Below are 23,168 nucleotides of genomic sequence, written 5' to 3'. Positions count from 1 at the left end.
TGAGTATGACGAAGTCAGGCTAGTGTTTAGAATAAAGTTAGTTAAAATGATCATTCATTAAATCTCTCACTCATAGTTGATGGTTGGACATGTGCATAATGTGGAGTAGCACAAACTGGATCAGAATCGGATCAAATTGGACTAGAAATTAAAGGGATACTCCACCAGTTTTTCTTATTAAACTATGTTATTCCCTTAACTAAGACGAGTTGATACATACCTCTCTCGTCTCAGTGCGTGCACTATATCGCTCTGTATTGCCGCAAAACTATGTTAGCACTTAGCTTAGCCCATGCATTAAATATGGGCCAAGCAGAGAAGCGACCAAACACTTCCACGTTTTCCCTATGTAAACACAGTTACTCGAGTAGTGTAACTTGACCTGGGCTGGTGACACAAAATAAACCGTTGCGCTTTTCTAAGCGTTTAAAATTGATGACTATATTGTATGGCGGAATACCATAACAAGTGCTTTTGAGCAGTTCGACTTGGCGCAATAATATCTTCACTAGTGAAAAGTCCTCTTACCGGCTCCCGCTTCCTCTCCCCCTCCCTCTGACATTTCCGTCAATACAACCAACGTGGCTTTTACTACCTGTGCTATTAGCAAACTGCAGATCATTTGCAATGGCGGACTTTGTAGATGATTATGACTTATTTGTAGAAGACCCAGAGCCATATCTGTTTGAACCCGAGTACACGGAGGAGGAATTAGCTCTTATGGACCGTGAGAGGAAAGAAAGATATGATCCAGAACAGACCGGAGCTGGCGAAAGACCACGGGCAAACAGCAATTGGTGGTGCAAGTGTGACTGTTGCGAACAGATGCCGACCGAAATTGAGAGCCTGTGCTGTTTAGAATGCTAACTAGCTTCCAACAACCTGTTACTTCGTCAACTCCGCTCGAACTACTACTACCGGCGCATGTCACGTTGGTTGTATTGACGGAAATGTCAGAGGGAGGGGCCGGGGGAGAGGAAGCGGGAGCCGGTAAGAGGACTTTTCACTAGTGAAGATATTATTGCGCCAAGTCGAACTGCTCAAAAGCACTTGTTATGGTATTCCGCCATACAATATAGTCATCAATTTTAAACGCTTAGAAAAGCGCAACGGTTTATTTTGTGTCACCAGCCCAGGTCAAGTTACACTACTCGAGTAACTGTGTTTACATAGGGAAAACGTGGAAGTGTTTGGTCGCTTCTCTGCTAGGCCCATATTTAATGCATGGGCTAAGCTAAGTGCTAACATAGTTTTGCGGCAATACAGAGCGATATAGTGCACGCACTGAGACGAGAGAGGTATGTATCAACTCGTCTTAGTTAAGGGAATAACATAGTTTAATAAGAAAAACTGGTGGAGTATCCCTTTAATAACAGTTTTACACTACCCTTCAAAGGTTTGGGGTCAGTATGGTTTTTTTGTTTTTAAGGAAAGAAATGAATACTTTAATTCAGCAAGGACGCATTTAAAGGATTAGTTCACTTTAAAAATGAAAATTAGCCCATGATTTACTCACCCTCAAGCCATTAGGTGTATATGACTTTCTTCTTTCAGACGAATACAGTTATATAATCGGAGTTATATAAAAAAAATATCCTGGCATCCCATGCTTTATAATGGCAGTGGATTGCAACCAACAGATTAAAGCTCAAAAACGTGCATCATCCATCATAAACGTACTCCGAATGGCTCCAGGGGGTTAATAAAGGCCTTCTGAAGCAAAACGATTTGAAAATGAACTACTCCTTTAATTGATCAAATGTGAGAGTAAAAACTTTTAAAGATTTTTATCTCAAATAATCGTTGTATTTTTAAGCTTTCTATTTATCAAAAAAATCCTGAAAAAAAATGTTTTGAACAAAAATAATAAGCAGCACAAGTGTTTATAACTGATAATAATAAATGCAGCAAATCAGCATTTTAGAATGATTTCTGAAGGATCATGTGACACTAAAAACTGGAGTAATGATGCTGAAAATTCAGCTTTGCATCACAGGAATTGTTAAATATATTCAAATAGAAAATAATTTTTTACATAAGAGACAATACCAACCCCTAACGTTTGAATGGTAGCGTAGGACATCCACCTTATGTAGACCTAAAGGAACCCAAAGAAATGGTTTTCTCTTCTCCTTTTTCCTTGTTTTTACGTGTTTTGTACATTTGTTGTGCAGGTGGAGTCGCGGGATACTCTAAACAGCATTTCGCTGAAGTTTGACACCACTCCCAATGAACTTGTTCAGCTCAACAAACTCTTCTCCAGAAATGTGGTCCCCGGTCAGGTATGTATTTTAATGTGTTTAATATCCTATTTCACTCGTAAATATGTAAATACCTGCATTTCTGCAGTAAAATGGGTTTTTATATTATTTTTAGGAATTGTTTTAAGCTGATGTAATGCCTATAACCCAGCTTTTAGCTTTTACTCATTGAATATCTTGTTTTGCTCTGAAATGTCACATTACAAAAGTAAAAAAGGTTGTAAATCCCATTACATACAGGCTATAAAGTCACAAAAATCACACACTCTTAACTGAATTCATGGCGGGTTTCTTCTGCAGACACTCATTACACCGCTTCACTCCCTTACCATTAGATCTCTGCCAAGTGCTAGACAAAGAATCAATCTCTCACTGTTTAATATAGCGCAACAGCATATCGTGAATTATTGGCCGATTTGACATTTAACCAGATAATATCTCTGATAGATGCAGTGATTAATGACTTCTCTCGTCCAGTCAGTGCATGAGCGGTTATGAAAGATCTCTTGCTAAACAGCACTAGTATTCCTTCATCTCCTCACAAGTACATGTTAAGCAGAGCTGAAGCTCAAACTCTGATGGTTGATATTCACGTGGTGCTGGGCACAGTAATGAGAGGGTAATAGATAGAGTCAGGCGCTGGAGATGGCGACCGCCGCCTGACATAGTACAGCTGGAGAGCTCTCAGCACGGATCACGTGACCAAACTCTGCGGCTCCTTCCATTAGCGTAATCCTCCCCAGTGTTTCGGACTGCTGAACAGCCCCTCCACTCGGACTCTACTGCCCCCAAACTAACTCGAGTGGAGTCCTGTTCAGTGTTCAGAAATCTGAGGGGCACCTGGAGAGAGACCACATAAGATAGGATGAACTTAAAGAACTTAATAATATAAAATGTAATTATATTTTATATCATTTATAATTATATTTATATTCTAAATATTCTATAATTTATATATTAAATAAATATTTTTTATATATTTTGGAAAATGTTTTAAAAAAAAATATTTCAAAATGTACACTGTTTGTGATGTACAGTATGGAAGCTTGTTTCCGCCACAGAATAAAACAACTCGCAGTTGCGTGTTATAAAGTCAGAATTGCGAAAATAAACATGCAATTCTGACTTTATATCACGCAATTGAGACTTTATATCTCACAATTCTGACATATTTTCTCCGAATTCTGAGATATAAACTCACAATTGCGAGTTATAAAGTCCAATTCTAAAAAAAGCACAAAAAAAAGACTGACGTTTTTCCTCAGAATTGCACGTTTATATCTTACAATTCTGACTTTATATCTCCCAATTGCGTGTTATAAAGTCAGAATTGTGAGATAAAAAGTCGTAATTACCTTTTTATTTTTTGTTCTGTGGTGGAAACAAGCTTCCATAGTGATGCCATTAATGCATTTATTTAATATGACAGATTCAGAACAGATTTGTTATTTTTCAGCTTCAAATTTTACAAACGTAGCAATATTTAGCATCCATCCATAAAATTATTCTGATGTAACCGTAATACATTTTAAAAAATAAAGTATAAAAATGCAAACGCTTTTATTTTCAGGTTAGTTGTACATTAGTCATTATTATCTTCTTACAAAACACTAGAGGTCTATGATACAGTATGTCCTCATTTACATATGTTGACCAGCCTGTATGTGAGTATTGATTTGTTTGTCCATGCATGCAGTTGCTGGCTGGTGTTTATAAAGCGTTACGCTGCGGTTGTCTTTGCAGGTTCTGTATGTTCCTGATCCGGAGTACGCGTCCAGTGCCGGCAGCTCTCCCTCCTTCAGTCCCAGCAGCCCACTCTCTCCCACCTCCTCTGAAGCTGACCTGGAGAAAGTGACCACGGTATGTGACATTTCCTTCTTCACACCACACAAGCCTCATCATTTAACCTGTGCTGTTGAAGGACTCTCACACAATCGGACATGCCCTGAGCATGGCATGCGTTCATACTGAAGGCTCTCTGGGAATTTTTTTAACAATTTTCCAGAATTGAAGCTCTGTGTGCTTTTGTTATCTTAAGCTTTCTGGTTTACAGGAATCATGTGAGAGGGCCTTAATGGGACAGTGAAATCATGAGGTGACCGCAGGAAATGCTGCTGTTTATTGTTAGTCGGGAAACGCTGTGCTTTGTTTTTCATCAGCTGATAGGAAGAATGCCAGTCTTGCAGAAAAGCTCTCTATTAGGTAGTCGAGGTATCCATGTGTTTGTCAAGACGAATAGGAGCTGGAATTATTGACTTTAGATTATTAACTCAATGTCAACAACATGTTCATCTTTAAAGCTGAATGTAATTGTTAAAAAACTTCCTTGTGTCCCAGTTTAATATGCAGACAACTAGAAGACATTCATAGGATGAATCCTTTAAAAATGTATCAAAACACTCAATCTGACTAATGTCAGATGGAAGAAGTGTTCGGGAAAACTATTTGAAAACAGTCATTGTGTTTGCAATTCTGTTTGGTAATTACCTGGCAAATTACATGCGTCAACTTTAAATATTGGCAAATATGCCAATGTCGATCTAATACTAGTTACCAACGAAGGACAGATTGATACATAAAATATTTATGCGACACAAATAGATTTACTTTTGTAAATTTGCTTTTGAATAGGTTTTGAGGTCACGTGGCTCAAGGCTGTGGTTTTTCACTGTCAGACGTGATATTTACACACCCTCTGTAATCAAATACCTGCCATGAGCTGTGTTGACTTGCCCTCATTCTTAGAAGCACTTCATCTAAATCCCTGAGAAATAAGCCATTTCTGCTTTGATGAATAGAACTGGGTGATAGAGCTTATCAATTTTATGATTATGATACAAATATAAGGGATGAACAAATCATTAAACAAGTTTGAAGTATTTATGAGACAAAATTATTTGGCCAAAAAAGGCAAAAGGTTTTATTTTACGGTGCAAAAAACACTGCATAGAAAAACAAAACTCACAGGAAAAAGCATACATTGACTACAACATAATCATTTATTAATATTTCGTTGGTTCTCTCTTGTTTTTGCATGTGTTCATATTTATTTTTATGACAGCCTTGCCCAAATTAAATCAGCAAAATTTGGCATGTTTCATTGCATTTTCACAAATAAAATAATTGACTCCAAGTACAACTATACAATATGCTTACAAAATCTTTAACAAATTTTGATTTAATATTTGAATAAGTAAAGATGTTAATTTTCCTAGGCCGGGGACATCACTTTTAAGCCACTACTGTATACAGTTGTGGTCAAAAGTTTACATACTGCTTGCAGTAAATTAACTTGTTTAAGAAAATGATTCATAAAACATATAAATAGCAGTTAAGCCTATGTTTACTTTCTTGACACAGACGAAAATGAAAAGACTATCAGTCAAAGTTCAGCTTTAGGAGGGGAAGAAATAGGCCAGGATAAGGAGACTGAGAGAAAAAGAAAGATGAGGAGAGAGAAGGTATTGACAAAATAATCTAATGACATGGTTTTAAAGCTATTTATTATCCATTTTTTGGGCCTTCAAAAGTCTTAAATTGCACATTTGTAGGTCAGAGAAATAAAAAAAATTCTCGGGGGAGCATGCCCCCCAATAGGAACCTTCTACACGCTTTGGAATTTGAAAAGTAATTTTAAATAATACAAATTAATTAAACAAAAGTTTAACGCAGTTGGTGGAATTGGCAGACGTTCCCTCATCATGCGCTGTGCAAACACGTCAAAGCATTCTCAGGTATAGCAAAATATGCAGCACGTAGGTGATTTTGAACGAATATTTCATATTTCATCGATATACAATGGTTACATAATGTTAAAACTAATCCTGCTATTGATATCTTTGTAAGACCCGAACAGTGGCTAGGGAAAACAAATGTCAGGCGAAATATATCGAACCTAAAACTAACTTTACCGCGCTCAACCACCGTGAGTGCATTTCACACATTTGTAATCGCTTGCGTTCAGCGGGGAGGAAGGGAGGTTGGTCGGTCGGTCGGCCCAGCTCGGGACCAGCGAGATTCGTTGAGATTAATGAATCTATTTATTTATTTATTTGTTAATTTATCTGAGGTGCCGGAACGCAGTTCCGGACCGTTCCGGCCCACTTTAACCCCTGTATGTATGTATATAATACTGTATATACAGTGGTGAAAATAATTATTTGATCCCCTGCTGATTTCGTAAGTTTGCCCACTTACAACGAAATTAAGGGTCTATCATTTTTATGGTAGGTTTATTTTAACGGATAGAGACAGAATAATATTTAATCGAGTGAAATCTCAAGTATTTGATCCCCTACCAACCAACAAGAATTCTGTGTCCCACAGATTGCTTATTTGTCCATGTGGAACACAGATTAGTCCTGTCACTTTAAGAAAGTACTCCTAATGTCCTAATGTCAGTGGACACCTGTCCACAGAATCTGTATCTTCCATTCCAATTTCTCCACCACCATGGGCAATACCAAAGAGCTGACAAACGTCAGGGACCAAATTGTAGACCTTCACAATGCTGGAATGGGCTACAAGACCATCAGCAAGAAGCTTGGTCAGAAGGAGACTTTTGTTGGTGTGATTATTCGGAAATGGAAGAAATACAAAATGAAAATGAATCGCCCTCGATCTGTAGCTCCATGCAAGATCTCGATTCATGGGGTAAGGATGATCATGAGAAAGGTGAGGGATCAGCCCAGAACTACACGGGAGGAGCTTGTTAATGAGCTCAAGGCAGTTGGGACCACAGTCACCAAGCAAACCATTGGTAACACACTACGCCGCAATGGATTGAAATCCTGCAGCGCCCGCAAGGTCCCCCTGCTCAAGAAGGCACATGTTCAAGCCCATCTGAAGTTTGCCAATAAACATCTAATAATTCAGAAAAGGCTTGAGAGAAACGGATGTGGTCAGATGAGACCAAAATTGAGCTCTTTGGCATCAACTCAACTCGCCGTGTTTGGAGGGAGAGAAATGCTGACTATGACCCCAAGAACACCATCCCTACAGTCAAGCACGGAGGTGGAAACATCATCCTTTTGGACTGTTTCTCTGATAAGGGTATAGGACGACTTCACTGTATTTAGGGGGCTATGGACGGGGCCATGTACCATCAAATCTTGGACGAGAACCTCCTTCCCTCAGCCAGAACACTGAAGATGGGTCTGTATTATCCCATCTCTGTGCTGTGAAGTAACTGTCTGAAGTGCCAACAGAAGTTTTGATGTTGAACTTCTATTTTGGAGTAAAAGGCTTTACCTTTAGCATCTTTAAAAGAGGCCGCTGTATACCTCACTGCCTCCTGGTCTCCATAGTGACAGCCTTAGACGCTCCTTTGCCTTTCGTTTTTCACACATACCTATTTAGACCGTTCCTCTGGGAAAAGAAAGCTGTGATCTGTCTAGCAGTCTGAGACGGGTGCTGTACTGGGAATGAAATGACCTGTTCCAAAATCCAGCTGCCTACCTAGACACATTGTAGGCGTGCTTTTGACCTTGTTTTATCCAGAATTTAAGACTCTTCTCTCTTCAGGGAGAAGGCGATCCCAGAATGCATTTCAAGAAGCTCTGTAACAAAATTCATTCAAGAAGGCAAGCAATATTTTGTTAATGGGAGCCTATGCTTACAATTTATTCAATTTTGAAAAGTATTGAAAAAAATTATTTAGTACAAGTAAAATGGACCGTACTGTATGTGTGTTTGCTGTTTATTTTTATGCTTATTAGAGTATCACATTGTAGGCTTTGTGAGATGCTAATTTAATGAATCAATGTTATGAATATAATGTTAGAATCGATTGTGAGTCACTGAACATACTTGATATTAGGAATGCACTGAAATGTATAGTTATTTTATGTCTGATGATTGATAACTAAACTATCAATTAAATTATATACCAATATGATATACCATAATATTTCACCATAAAGAAATGAAATAAACATAAACAATTAAAGGCATGACAACATTATTTATAATACAGTATACAAAATATAGTACAGTATAAAAAATGGATATTTTGAGATTTGATTTAGATTACAAATAAATTTAAGTGAGCGTTTGATTATGGCAAAGAAAATTTGGAGGTAAAAAATAGTACAATTTAATTTTATAAAATTAAATATCCTATAATGATAGAAATATATCAAATACCAGCTGGTATTTGTACATTTAAAAAATCTCTAATATGAGCTAATAACCGATAGCAGGGTAGGTGATTTGTTCCAGAAACATTTTTTGTTATGCTTAATTATTGTTATTTAGCTTGTACTAGCCGCTCCGAAAATTGCCTACCCTACCTTTAATATTTGTTCTTGTGTTGCTAACAAGCCTCAGTACTCAATGGGGCAAAAGATTTACCTTCAAATGTCAAATGGATTTGTTATTATTAATAATTAACCAGGTAGCTAACTATAAACATATTGACTTCAGCTAACTTCCTCAGAGCGATTGTCTTCAAACTGGTGCTTAGCCCTGACAGTAGGTGACCTGATAGAGAAAACTTACTGTAGAAGAAGACAGTTTATGCTAATGTTCGCTAGAGCGCCCCTTGTGGCAATGCTGAAAATTGCAACACCTACTTGCATGTGAGTTAAATTAGGCAGCAGTCCTTATTGTCCTCCTCAGCCAGAGAGTCTTTTCCCTGCACACTACAGAGTCCTCCAGAGACACAGCAGGGTCAGCCAGGTGCGGTTTGATTCAGTAGTGTAAAGAAAGCACTTCAGTAAAGCAAACAGCTCTTTTCCCAGGCTGTAGCAATATTTTCATTACAAAGCCATTATTGCAGTGCTACAGACTGAGCTTGTATTAATTAATAAAGCGGATGCCCTGGCATGTTTGTGTGTAATTAAAAGCAATAGTGAATGCTGACTACAGGGTGCAGTTTATTTGCTTGGGGAAGTAGATGGATTCTCTCACCTCTACTGCTGCTGTAATGTGTCCTTAATCAATAGTTATATTAGCCAGTAAATAAATACCAGGTACTACCATGGTAGTTTGAGGAATATGTGAATACTAAATATATTTATATTTTAATTATTGTAATTAATGTATGAATATGTAAATACTGTGGTCACATTTGTTTATTTATTTATTCATGCCTAGTTCTGGCATGAAACTCTATATGGCGGAAGCTGATAGGTCCTTAACTCATTTCATAGCAATCACATCATTATCTACATAGTGCAGCTGATTGGCTGCTGTTCCACCAGCGGCCAATAAGCTGCGGCTCAACATTTAAATACTGGTAGTGTTGCTGTTAGCAGTCTACAACATGCTTCCAGAAACCCTCCACCTTCTTCAGCTCCACCTGTATAGATCTGCTATGGGGGGTTAACTCATGGATGTTACATGTGCAGCAGCAGCATCATGTCTGTGAATGTATTGGCAGTAGCAAGTCTCAGTACTTGCTCTGAAGCAGCAGCAGCGGCGTAGCAGATCTATTCCACCTAGAATAGACTACTAGACCAAATGCATCAACATTGCCATATTCATTACCATGCCAATTTCTATTACCATGCCAATCTCTCAGAGAGTTGTCATGACAGAATTACTTTCATTTAAAAAAAAAATGTTTTAATTTATTCTAATTTAAATTAAGCAACATTGCTGTTTATAAGCATTTTATTTTGTCCATAGCCAGCACATTAACAAAACATTTTAATGACACTAATAACAATACAATTACAAATTATTATTATCAATGCTCTGCAATATGGAGCGTATCGCCCAACACTACTGTGTACTGATAATCAAAAGTCTGTATACATGCAGCGCTGACTCGTCTATTAAATCTGGTGACTTTGAATTGAGGCTTCTGAGGAGTTTTTGTCTCGTATCATCCTGATCTCACCCTCCCTTCCTGCTGTATGCTAAATTTAGTCTGTGTCACAAGAAAACGTGTGTGTGTGTGTGTGTGTGTGTGTGTGTGGGTGTGTGCGCGCGCGCGGGTGTGTGTGTGTGCGCGGGTGTGTGTGTGTGTGCGCGTGTGTGTGTGTGTGTGTGTGTGAGAGAGAGAGATGGCCAGTGTTAATTACCAGTGGCTGCTGGTGTTGGGTGACACTTGGTAAGGTGACTTTGTCTCAGTGTTACTGGTCTGATTTTATGCCCAGAAACTCCTGTGATGCTTTTCCTCAGTCAATAACAGCATGAAACTCTGCAGATCAACAGAGATTACAAGGTTATGTTAAGTTAGCACTGCGTGTTATCTTGGAGTTACAAGAAAACTTTATCATTAGAAACTCTTATTTGACCTTTGTGACATCATGTATACAATTCTAAACTTTGGAATCAGTGTTATATATATATATATAGGTTTAATGAATATTTTTATTCAGTGAGACTCATTAAATTCCACAAAAACATTATAATAATAATAACAAAGCAGCATATTAGAATTTTATTTTAAAGGGGTGGTATAATGCCCCTTTTTACAAGATGTAAAAGTCTCTGATGTCCCCAGAGTATATAGCATGTTAACATTGTCCCTTTTTGAGGGTGAGCACGCGTGTTTTGTGTGTGTCCCTTTAAATGCAAATGAGCTGCTGCTCCCGGCACAGAAGGCGGAGCTTCAAGAGCGTGTGTGTGTGTGTGTGTGTGTGTGTGTGTGTGTGTGTGTGTGTGTGTGTGTGTGTGTGTGTGTGTGTGTGTGTGTGTGTGTGTGTGTGTGTGTGTGTGTGTGTGTGTGTGTGTGTGTGTGTGTGTGTGTGTGTGTGTGTTAGCAGCTCCGATTACCTCACGCAGACACGCACTAAAATGTCAGAAACTGTTCTGCCTTTTATGTTTAAACTGGAGTCGGACAATGATGGAGAGACTCAAGAAGAAGTGACAACATGTAGAATGCAACAGGACGTTTCTGAATGGTTAGTTGATGAATTTATGTTGCTAATGTGGAGTTAACTATCTTCTAGTCATTGATTAGCCTATTCTTTCATGATAATCTATAAATCGCTAATGTGGGAATTGAACTGTTGTAAGATGCCTACAGAGTGACATGCTATTGCATTTGTGTTATGTACTGTATTGCATGTGAAAAGACGGATGCGAGAGCTTGAGCAGACTCACAAATGTGTTCTACTACAACACATCTTCCTCTTCTCAACACTGCTTGCTGTTTCCGGGTACGGGGTTTATGTAAATTTTCGGGTTTGTGATGTCACTAACCCGTGAAGAAGCTCAATGTAGTCCCTACCAGCCGTTTGTTGTAGTCCTTAAGAAGCGATTTCTGTAAAAGAAAATATCTCCCTTTGCTTTGAACTTTGAGCGTCGTAAGTTTGCAGATGTTGTGTATGCTCAAACAGCAACATTACACACTAACTAAAGTTAGCAAAGTGAAATCATAATCAACCACCCCTTTAAAATATATTCAAATAGAAAACAGATATTTGAAGTCGTAATAATTTTTTAAAAATTTTGACATAATTTATTTACTGTATTTTTGATCAAATAAATACAGCCTTGGTGAGCATAAGAGACTTCTTTCAAAAACATTTTAAAAATCTTTCCATCCCCAAACTTTTGAATGGTAGTGTACCTCTACATTTTACTGAATGCCGTTTCACTGTATCCAGTGTTACTTGGTGCACTTTCTTTGTTCAGATCAAATTAAGGTAGTGATGAAATATTTGGCTTTCAATAACAACAAAGCCACATATGGATCCATTTTGGGATCTTGAGCGTTGCCATAGAAACTAATAGTTTCTGAATCTAAGAATGTGAACGGCTCCAAGTGAAATGGAGATACCTTTTTAAGGGATATCTGTCAGGTGCTTTTGACTTTTACCCTGCAGAACCTGTTTCTGGTCACCAGATGGAGCTGCAGGTTGTTGTCCTAATATTTCATGTCAAACCTCTGCATATAAACAAATCCACAGATGACAATTAATTCAAAGTGCTGTTGTTGATCTCAGTTAATATTAGAGTCAGCTGACAGCATCCTTCTGTGGTGTGGTGCATTCTCAGTGTTCGCCTTAATAAAATGACAACAGAGCTGTGGAGATTTTGAGTGCTCATCTACTGCTTCAGACTAATAGCGCATGAGTCATTAACATGAGCTGGTGAAATGTTGCGTGTAAAGTTTAACAAGGGTGTGTGTGAAGTTGAGATCAGTCCAGCGGTGATCTAATGATCACATGGATGTCAACCACCCACATGCGGAGCCCTGCAAACAGGGTTAGTGCCCTTTTTCCAGGCTTAGGTTCTAAATCAAGCCACTGGTCTCCCTCAGGCTGGATTCACTGAGGCCGTGTGAAACCAGCCCAGCGTAGGTAAGCTCCAGATGGCCTAGAGGACATGAAGGCATAGACTTTTTTCCTACTCCATGTCGGATAGTAACCTCAGCCAGCCAGAGGACACTGTTGGTCTCTCTCCCACGGTGTCTTTGATGTGCTTTGGTAAAAGTCATTAGATGTTCTTTAAGAAGCACTGAATGCATGTTCCTTAACCCATAGACTAGATTTTATCTTTGCGGAAAGTCACTGTGCGCGTGAACCCGTCTGTGTTGGCTTGTATGTCGTCAGTCCTTGTGCCAGAGTAATTGAGTTGCATTGTTTGCTGAGATCTGGTGCAGTAATGTTGTTTATGAATTGACTACCTGAGTCAATCAGTTGAGACTGAATGACATTATTGGCCGATACTGGGACAAATAAGTGCAATAAATGTCTTCTATTTTAATAAGGGACTACGTGAGAAACATTTTTGGTTGCCCTGCAATTGATCTCAATCTCCGAATCATTTTAAAGTCAGTTTGGTTTAGTCTGATTTCACACTGAATTTTGTGTGAGCCACTTTCTCCACTTTTTTTTATTTATATAGAATATTTTTTGTTTGTAAAAATGACTTGTGTAAAAGAGTCTTGTCATTTTTTTTTTCATTTGTATATCATTTTATTTGTATTTATCTTTTTTCTTTTTTTTTTTTTTTTTATATAAAAAAAAAAAAAAAAATTCTAAAAAAAATCTTTTTATTTATATTTTATTATTTTTATTCATTTTTTTTTGTAAACTTGTCATTTCTTAAAGGGGGACATACTTTTTTTTTTTTTATTAAGTGAAAATGACGTTGCACTATGCATATTCTTCCAAAGCACCTTGACAATGTTTTGCTAAAAGTGAATTTCGTCAACTTTTAGGACGGACTAGTCAATTTTGAAAATATGTAGATTTGCAGATCCCTAGCACAGATACACTGATCTTTTTATCCTTCCCTAAATCCTGAGTAAAGCTCTACACAGCATGCAGGAAGGCGTTGTTTGTTCTTTTAAACTTTTACTAAGTTCCTAATCAACATCTTCCCGGGAACACTAGATGCCCCTTTGTATTCCGGTGGTTAGGCCTAATAATGGCTTTGATAATGAACCGATCTATAAACAGCAAGCTGGCGTCAGAGCTCTGGAAATATACACAAAGCTATTTGTGTTTCGGTGCACGTTACACCGGTGGATCCTTCCTTCCGGCGCTGAGCGAGACAAACGCCTTCTTCCTGGGCTGCCAGAAGAGGAGAGACTGTTTGGAAAAGGCGGAGAGTGTTAACTGAACAGGGTTTCATGAAGGCATGTTTTGACTCTCTGGTTGCTTATTGTGGGATCTGATGGGTGGGCCGGGCTGTCACGGCACGCGGGATGTGCGATGTTGAGGCCAGAGGGCGGGAACAGCGGCCGCTGTGCTTGTCAGGGAAGATTGTGTTAGAAAGAGAGGTTTGGATTATAAATAATAATTGCAAATGTGTTGAATGTGTGAATAAAATGTTGTCTTTATTATTCATAGCGTTCTGACGCAGACATTGTGCTTGATTATGAGCAGTGACGGCAGCAGACAAGGATGAATTTAAGCCCATTTCCATTCAAAAGTTTGGGGTCGGTACAATAAAACAGCAGTATTGTGAAATATTACAATTTAAAATTAATTTTCAGCATCATTACTCCAGTCTTCTTCAATCACATGAGCCTTCAGAAATCATGTATCAATGTAATAAAGGACAGGTGCTACGGTGCCATTTAAGCCCTGTGGGCAGCACGCAGACATATAGCGCAGTTGCGCTTCGGGCGTCCCGAGTTTGATCCCATCCCCCTCTCTCTCTCTCTCTCTCTCTCTCTCTCTCTCTCTCTCTCTCTCTCTCTCTCTCTCTCTCTCTCTCTCTCTCTCTCTCTCTCTCTCTCTCTCTCTCCAACTTTGCTTCCTGTCAAGTAACTGTCCTCTCATAATAAAGGCAAAACACTGCAAAAAAAAAAAATCTATGTAAAAAACAGTTGTGTTGTTTTTTAGGATTCTTTGATGCATAGAATTTTCAAATGATGTTTGATAAATAAACATCAAATTACTATACCATTAAATTCTTATTCGTATAATTCGTACTATACCATTAAATTGGGGCAGCAGTGGCTCAGTGGTTCATGTAGGTTGTCTACAAACCGGAAGGTTGGTGGTTCAATCCTCAGTTCCACCTGATCAAGTGTCGAGGTGTCCATGAGCAAGACAGCTAACCCCAGCTGCTCCCGACGAGCTGGATGGCGCCTTGTATGGCAGACACCGCCGTCGGTGTATGAATGAATGAGTGAGTGAATGGGTGAATGTGAGGCAAAATGTAAAGCGCTTTGGTGGCCATTGGGTCTGTGAAAGCGCTATATAAAATGCAGTCCATGTACCATTTTACCATTTATAGTTGATGTCTTCACTGTCAGTTTTGATCAATTTAATGCAACCTTGCTGAATAAAAGTATTTCTTTAAAAAACTCTTACTGACCCCGAACTTTTGAATGGTGTGTGTATATATATACTACTCATTTACTCACCATCATGCCATTCCAAATTTGTTAAGACTTTCTTTCTTCTGCTGAACACGAAATAAGATATTTTGAAGAATGTTTCTGTGAAGTCTTTTTCTCCACACAATGAAAATCAATGGGGTCCAAAAATACCACCGTGCCCCATTGACTTTCATTGCTGACAGAATCACAATTTTTGGGTGAACTATCCCTTTTATACTTGTTAAAGCGTGGATAAAGGATGTCTTTGAAAATGTTGCTTATTATAGTGTTAAAATATCGGTATTCTACTCAAGTATCCTCTGCCTTTAATTGCTATAATTGAGATGCACATCAATGGTGAGCGTCTAATTGTGTCTGTGATTTTAGTGAGATTTTCACAGAAGATTTATAATGTGCTGTGACAGAATCTATTGTAAACACATTCACTGCCTTATAGAGAGTGAGAGCAGGAGAGATGAAGAATCAGTGTGGTCTCTACCCTAACGTTGCTCCAGTCGGCTCAGAGATGTGTGTGTGTGTGTGTCCGAGGAAAGCAGACAGCTGTGGGCAGCAGGTTGTGTTTGCAGGAGACCCAGCGCCCACTCTCTGCTCCCGCTGTCGGCTCTGACTATTCATGCCTATTCACACACACACACACACACGCATCCGGTTTTAGGTTGAATCCAGGATGAGACCACTAAGAGCCCAGAATGAGACCAGTTTGAGATCAGTATGATTTAATGCATTGCAGTTCTTAATTCATTCTCTCATACACTAGCGTTCAAAAGTTTGGTCTCGGTAAGATGTTTTTGAAGTCTCTTAAACGCTCACCCAGACTGCATTTATTTGATCAAAAATATAGAAGTAACAGTTCGATTGTAAAATATTATTACAATTTAAAACAACCATTTTCTATATATATCGTAATGTATTCCTGTGATGCAAAGATGAGTTTTCAGTATCATCACACGTCTTTAGTGTCACATGATCCTTCAGAAATTCTAATATGCTGATTTGATGCTCAAGAAACATTTCTTATTATTATCAATATTGAAAATAGTTGTGCTGCTTAATATTTTTGTGGAAACAGTGATACTTTTTTTCATGATTCTTTGATGAATAAAAAATATAAAAAAGGTTGTTGACAAAGTAAGAGTACAGACATAGGGTTATATCTACTGACATACTGAAATTCTAAAGAGATTTCATTTGCGATTTTTCTTTCCTACAGTCATAGTTTCCACCAAATTACCATATTTACTGTAGATATTTTTACACAATAAAAGTGTGGTATAAACCAGCACTATTTTCAAAAGATTTGGTTTTTGGCGATGTTATTTTAATTTGACTGCAGTAACAATAGCTGTTGTGATTGATATTTTGGCATATATATATATATATACAGTACATACATCTCTCAGAGTTTTTGGCATGGTAATGGATATGACAATGTTGATATGTTTGGTCTTCGCGGGATAGATCTGCTACACTGCTGCTGCTGTTATTCCTGCTTCGTACGGACTTGCTATTGCCAATACATACACGACATGCTGCTGTGAGCAAATAAGACATGCTGCACAATATAGCATGCATGAATTACCCATAGCAGATCTTTACAGGTGGAGCTGGGGAAGTGGGAGGTTTCTGAAAGCACACTGCAACTCTTACAGAAAATGCAGACCAGTATTTGAAGGTTGAGCAGCGAGCTCATTGGCTACTGATACAGCAGGAACCAATCAGCTGTGCCCTATAGAGCCTGATGTGATTGCAAGCAGACTGAGTTAAGAACCGGTCAGCCTGCACCATCTATAGTTTTATGAGTCATGACAGACATTTGTAACTATTTCCGGTCATTTTTTTGTTATGCGAGTGAGTGGCTGCTGTTTTTTTTATTTCTCGCTGTAATCTGTCTCGTCTCTGTCTCTCAGGACTCCAATTGTCCACCTCGCTCTGATGCTCCTGCCCCTCCAGCCTTCTCTGCACTGCGGTCCTCCCGTGTGGTTTCCTCCACCTCGGAGGAAGAAGAGGCGCTGACAGAGAAGTTCCTCAAAATCAACTGCAAGTACATCACGGATGGCAAGGTGAGTCAGTGTTCGACTTTTCTAATTGGCAATGTCTCCAAAGTTGCACAAAGTTAACTTTTTGAGGAGTCCTCAGGTTATTCATTAATAAGACCACTGCTTTTCTTCTGTCCTCTGGGAAACAAAACACTGCAAGGAGCTCCAAGTTTTGCTTATAGAGTAGGAGTTGAGCTACTGTTTCCAGCACTGATCTGTTCTCCTTAGCAAATCTTTATGCCTGACGAGTGTAATGATGTTAGTGCCGAGATGATTTTCTCTCACACTGTCAAAAATGTCCTGCCCTCACATTCACCCCAGCACTTATAGACTGAATTCACTAAACAGTTGTGCTGCAGTGTGATCAGTGTGGTCTGGTTCACAAACAAGCGACTCTTATGATCCAATTCTTTTAATGAATCATTTAAAAAGAGCAATTCAGGCCCGCATTTCCCAAAAGCATCGTGAGCCTACATTGATCGTAAACCAGCTGCACCAAAGGACTCTACAATCTACTCAGGCTTACAATGCATTTGGGAAACACAGCCCAGATCTGTTAAATCAGTCTGATGGATCCGTTACTGAATGAACTCACTTACTCTGACTTATCAAAACCGTTAGTGATGAAGAAACAGTATTTGTAATTGTTATATAATTTATATAATACTATTGTGTATTTAATAAAATGTGTGTGTATATGTATATATTATTTATAAATATATATATATATATATATATATATATATTTAAACAAGCACACATTAAATTGATGTGACCGTAACAACATTTATAATGTTACAAGAGATTTTTATTTCAAATAAATTCATTTGAACTTTCTTTTTATCCCCCAAAAAATATATTGTGGGTTCCATAAATGTATTATGCACCACAACTGTTTTCAGCATTGATAATAAGAAATGTTTCTTTAGCACCAAATCAGCATATTAGAATGATTTCTGATGGATTATTTGACAATAAATTACATTTTCAAATATATTAAAATAAAAATATTATTTGAAATCATAATAATATTTAAAAATATTGCTGTTTTTACTCTTTTTGCTCAGATAAATGCAGCCTTGGTGAGCATAAGAAACCTCTTTCAAAAACATTTATGTTTTACAAAAAAACAAAAACAAATATTTTATCAAATATATTTACATTTTATTATTTATAATTATATGTTATAGTTATAATGTTTAATGGGAAAAAAAATGTGTAACTGCCTCTGTCACAGGGAGTTGTTAGTGGGGTGTTGCTGGTGACGCCCAACAACATCATGTTTGACCCTCACCGGACGGACCCTCTGGTTCTGGAGAGAGGCTGTGAGGAGTACGGGATCATGTGTCCACTTGACGAGGTTCAGTCTGCAGCCGTCTACAGAGAGATCACCGACAGCAAGATCCGTGACTCCGTACCCCCGTAAGACCTCTCACTTCAAACTGTCACAGCACGGCACACACCTCAGCAGATTAAAGGGGTTGTAGAGTCTTTCTGGTCAATATGGGGAATATGTATTCAATAATTAATAATGAATAATTATTCATACGGGTTTGAACCAGATAAACTTTACATTATTAAATCTCCCAAAAAGGGATAATATGTTCCCTGCATCTGCATTCATATATGTACCTAGACAATTAACCACAAAGGATTATAATTAATTGCATATGTAGACTATATTTTACAGACAGGTTAAAATTAGCTCAATTGTATATCAATACTTAATCAAAACGGATTATAATTAAACATTAATATATCAATTATGTCTATCATATGTCAACTCTAAGGACAGTCCTGTGGAATTACACAGTGCTAGTGGGCGGCGCTAAAGACGCGGTGAGACGTAGGCGTTGATATTCTTCTGCAAAGACGGTCTTTTCGCTGCCCTGTGACGTCACAAGTCTCCACTTTTGAGATCCTGTCGTTTTTTGGCCTTGGTTTCAATAAAAGCAGTTTTTGGAATAACAAGGAAGTTTTGAAACTTACATGGTATTTTTATAGTATAACGAACTCTCAACTGTCAAAAGATCAAGGAAAATTGACCCCTTTAAGCCAGTTATTTGTTTGTCAATAGACCTTATTCACATCTTTTCCATCTTTGGGAATGAAAGCGAGGCTGTGAGGGATAGACATGTATCTCTTCAGTGGGTTGTACTGTTATTTAATGTGTTTTTGGATTGCACTGCAAAACTAGCTTTTTCAAGAAATGTCAGTTGACCAGAGAACAAGAGTTGTGGAAAATGATTACTTAGTGATCTAGGAGCTTTTTATAGCAGGTGCCATTAAAAACATGGTTAATATCTCACAGCCTCGCTTTCATATCTGTCATGGCGCTGCTCTGAATAAGGTCCATTACTTGCCTACGGTAGTTTTCAGACCTGTAAATGTTTTGTCTCGAAACAAGGACTTAATTTGTTACAATGTTGCATTTTCTTCTTGGTTCGGTTTGCATTCACAAGGTAACATTTCAAAGCGTACCAAATTGTGTTTATTTAAGTCACATGCGAGTACAACTGTCCTCTTATTGGTCAGAGTTTCCTCTGCATCATCAATCAAGATGACAAACAAGTTCGCTCCACAAGCTTATTGTGACTTTTTATGAATGCAAACTAAGTTCTTGTCCTTGCTCTTCTATAAGTAGCACAAAGGCCAAAAAAATAACATTATAAAAATGACTTGAGCCACCAGACTAATGGTTTTGATTAAGGAAGATTATGAAAAGAGAAAATTGCAGCGGCATTACTCGTTATTAATTGGATTCATCTTCAGATGTCTTATCTAGATTAAAGATCTCTCATGTGACAAATCAGTATTTTGTCTGCAGTGAGCATGAGGAACCACGCTGCTGTACGATTATTTTAGACATCCAGCGTTCAGCTTTATTATACAGGAAATGGATTTTTACTCTAAGGTTAATGAAGCGTGAATTCAGCCGCCTACATCTGAATTACTCACCCATTTTGATTTGTAATAAGAAGTTAATGATTTTAGCAGCGTTTCCACCCCCAGATATTTATATCCTCTGTTGGTTTATGAATGATGTGTTTTATTCAGCTCAGAGCGGTGTTCGTTGGTTCATCAGTCAGGTTCACTGCAGGGTTTCAGTAGTGGATCTGAAGCCCAGGCGTCTTTGATCGTGCAGATGTACAGACAGAGAGACCTACTTTTCATTTGTGCACTTTTATGCTGGCTTGCACGTGTATTAATTGCTCCAAATGATTTTGATTATGTAGTACCATCCACCTCCCATGTGCTTTTTACTAAAGCACCATCCAGACAGACACACGTCATTGTGCACTTGTCTTTCAGATGTTTCAGGCTGTTGCTTTACTGCAGTACAGAAGCCGCATCTAAAATGACATATGACGTCTGTGCATTTTAGACTTAAGATAGAAGCATCAGAGTGGTAGGAAACAGTGAATAAGAGAATCAAAAGTTTCTCATGCACAGCCCGCTAACGGTTACCTTAGTCACATATTATACTGTAGGACAAAAATCAACTGAAGATCATAATCCCACGCGTGTTGTTCAGAAGTAGAGTTTTGTATTATGTTATCAAGTTTTTCACAGTTAACAGTTTTTATAGTATCATTTTTTTAATTCAAATTCTTGAAGATTCTAAATAATAATGATGTAAAGAAAATTAAGAAAAACATCAATTCCTACTACTACTGTCATATTAGAATACTAGTTTTAGAAGGTGCATCTCATTGTTTCTGTTTGTACCACAGGGATCTTGAAGCCACGTTCTCTGGAAGTTGTCATCAAACGGATCAGCGTCTGCGGGAGGGTTACGACAGCGCCAGCACTGCCCCACGCAGCACCGAGGGCTCCTTCTCAGAGGACGTCTTCACCGAGTCAGAGCTCTCACCCATCCGAGAGGAGCGGCAGTCCACAGAGGAGCTCCAGCAGGAGGACAAGTCATCGAGAGCCTCGTCTCAATCCGTGCAGACCATCCTCCGGGAACCTCCAACAGCTGACCGCAGTCATACAGAGGAGGGAGAACCAGCCAGCAACACTGCCCAGCCCAACACCTCAATGAGCTCCAAACAGCCAAGCACACCCACCAGCAAGGACCACCAGCAACCACCCCACTGCCAGACCTCCTCAGGTTCTCAGAGCTCGGCCCCTGGAGCAGACGAGGCCACGGGACAGGAAAGCAGCCCCGATGGGGCTAAACTGACCAGAGATGGTACTCGAGATTCAGAGACGGACGTTGAGGAGCTAAGGAAGATGTGGAAGAGCCACACTATGCAACAAGCCAAGGAACAGCGAGAGAACGTCCAGCAGGCCCAGAAAGAGAATGTGCAGCAACCTATGGGCAGCCAGAGACTGAGCTCTGCTGAGGGTATGAGAACATGTCCTCCAATCTCTGTCTTTCTGCCAACAATCTGTGATGAAATCTGTGATAGAATTTGTTTTTATGTTGTTGGTTTTTTTTTTTTTTACTTAATTAATCATTAATTTAATAATATGTTATAAAAAATATATATTAATAAAATGTGTGTATATATATATATATATATATATATATATATATATGAGAGAGAGTGTGTAATATTAAATACATTAAATATAAAGTAATTTTTTATCTTAAATATATAAATATAAATATATCAATTTTGTTTAATGCATTTTTAGTTTTATTTTATTTTTAAATAAATGAAATTAATTAAAATATACAATATATTTAAATTGTATATTTTTTCTAAATTTTCATTTTCTTTATTTTAATACAATTATTTATATATATATATATATATATATATATATAATTCTAATATATTTTATACATATAAAATTGCCTAAAATTTTCTAAACAATATAAAGTTATTTCTCTTGAGCCAGCATGCACATTTAGTGTCATTGTAACCTGCATTGACATTATAGTACAGCGTTCTTACATTTTACTATCAAAGTAAGCTTCTGTCTTGGTGTCTGGGATGGGGCATGCTGGGAAGTGCTGATAACCTTGTGTTGTGTGGCTTTGTTGATGGCAAGACGAGAGAGTGCTGGGAAATGAAAAGTGGCTCACCTGTTATCACCTGAGGGAGCGCGGGGACAATTTACCGCTGCTTTTACACGCTGCTTTGATCTCTTGACACGACTGAGCCAGCAGCCCTCTGTCTGACGGCGAGATAAGCTAAAGCCCATCAAAACCGACAACTGCACATGCACACTAGCATCAGAAACGACAGGCAGTTCTTTCCTTGAAAAGATAGCTGGAAATATTAATGTATTATCTACAAATAATGTGATTAATCACAAGTTGTTGATGTCCATTATTGAATGTGTTGGCAGAACTAGGTTTTTGTTTATTTATTGCCTGAGGTGTTGATTTTGTATTAATACTCTGCAAAAAGCATGTCTTGCTTTTCAGCAAATATATCTAAACAAAATACACAACCAATCAAAAGTTTGTGGTCGTGTTACGACCCTCCTATGACTCATACCCGTCTAGGGCTTTTTAGGAGGGGAACACATAACCATATCAGACACGTCACACTATAACACTGAATGAGGTGAGAAAACACGAGAGACCACTGAATAAAGTGAATAAGTTTTTAATAAGTATGATAATTAATAAAGATATAACAGAACCAACCACAAAGGAAAAAGGGGTAAATGAATTGTGCCAAAATAATGAAAGTAACATAAACATAAAGGTTATCTAACCCATTAAACAACTAATACTATGATACAAAGAAAACCCAAAAAGAAAAGTCTTCAACGTCCAAGACGTCATAACTAAAGCTACACTAACTAAAAAACATAAATACAGCGGGTGGCACAATTCCCTAACTAGTGTTTGTAATACAGACAGATTTCGCTACGTGTGCACCATGTATGTCACGTGACAAACTTACTTAGCCCCTTCTTCTCTGTAGACCGCCACGTTCACAAAGGAGAAGGTTTTGGACGCAGCCAAAACAAAGATCAATGAGCATACAGGTGAACAACGTACAAGGTTCTCTCAAAACAGGGTTCTCTCACAACAAGACAAAGCAAAGTTCTCACAAGACAAGACAAGGTTTCTCTTCCAGCCTGCAGCAGCATGGTCTTTAAGTATCCACTTCACCAGGTGTCACTCATCACGCTAATGCCGATCCCGCC

The 23,168-nt window shown here is 38.3% G+C and overlaps 1 protein-coding gene across 4 annotated transcripts in view; it reads left to right on the top strand.

Annotated features, from left to right (window-relative positions):
• Positions 1 to 23,168, top strand: part of oxr1a (oxidation resistance 1a) — a 157,010-nt gene that overhangs the window by 111,459 nt on the left and 22,383 nt on the right. For all 4 annotated transcript variants that reach the window (XM_056266271.1, XM_056266272.1, XM_056266270.1 and 1 more), the window contains 5 exons: positions 2,175 to 2,282; positions 4,005 to 4,121; positions 16,923 to 17,075; positions 18,289 to 18,473; positions 20,786 to 21,402. In XM_056266271.1, the coding sequence (XP_056122246.1) occupies positions 2,175 to 2,282; positions 4,005 to 4,121; positions 16,923 to 17,075; positions 18,289 to 18,473; positions 20,786 to 21,402 (1,180 nt within the window). The remainder of the gene's footprint in view (positions 1 to 2,174; positions 2,283 to 4,004; positions 4,122 to 16,922; positions 17,076 to 18,288; positions 18,474 to 20,785; positions 21,403 to 23,168) is intronic.

This window comes from Rhinichthys klamathensis, unplaced genomic scaffold, assembly GCF_029890125.1.
Source record: "Rhinichthys klamathensis goyatoka isolate OS25496 unplaced genomic scaffold, OSU_Roscu_1.1 h1tg000246l_1, whole genome shotgun sequence".
NCBI classification, from domain to species: Eukaryota; Metazoa; Chordata; class Actinopteri; order Cypriniformes; family Leuciscidae; genus Rhinichthys; species Rhinichthys klamathensis.
The sequence above is the reverse complement of the archived record's forward strand: the minus strand, read 5'-3'. Positions and strand labels throughout refer to the sequence as shown.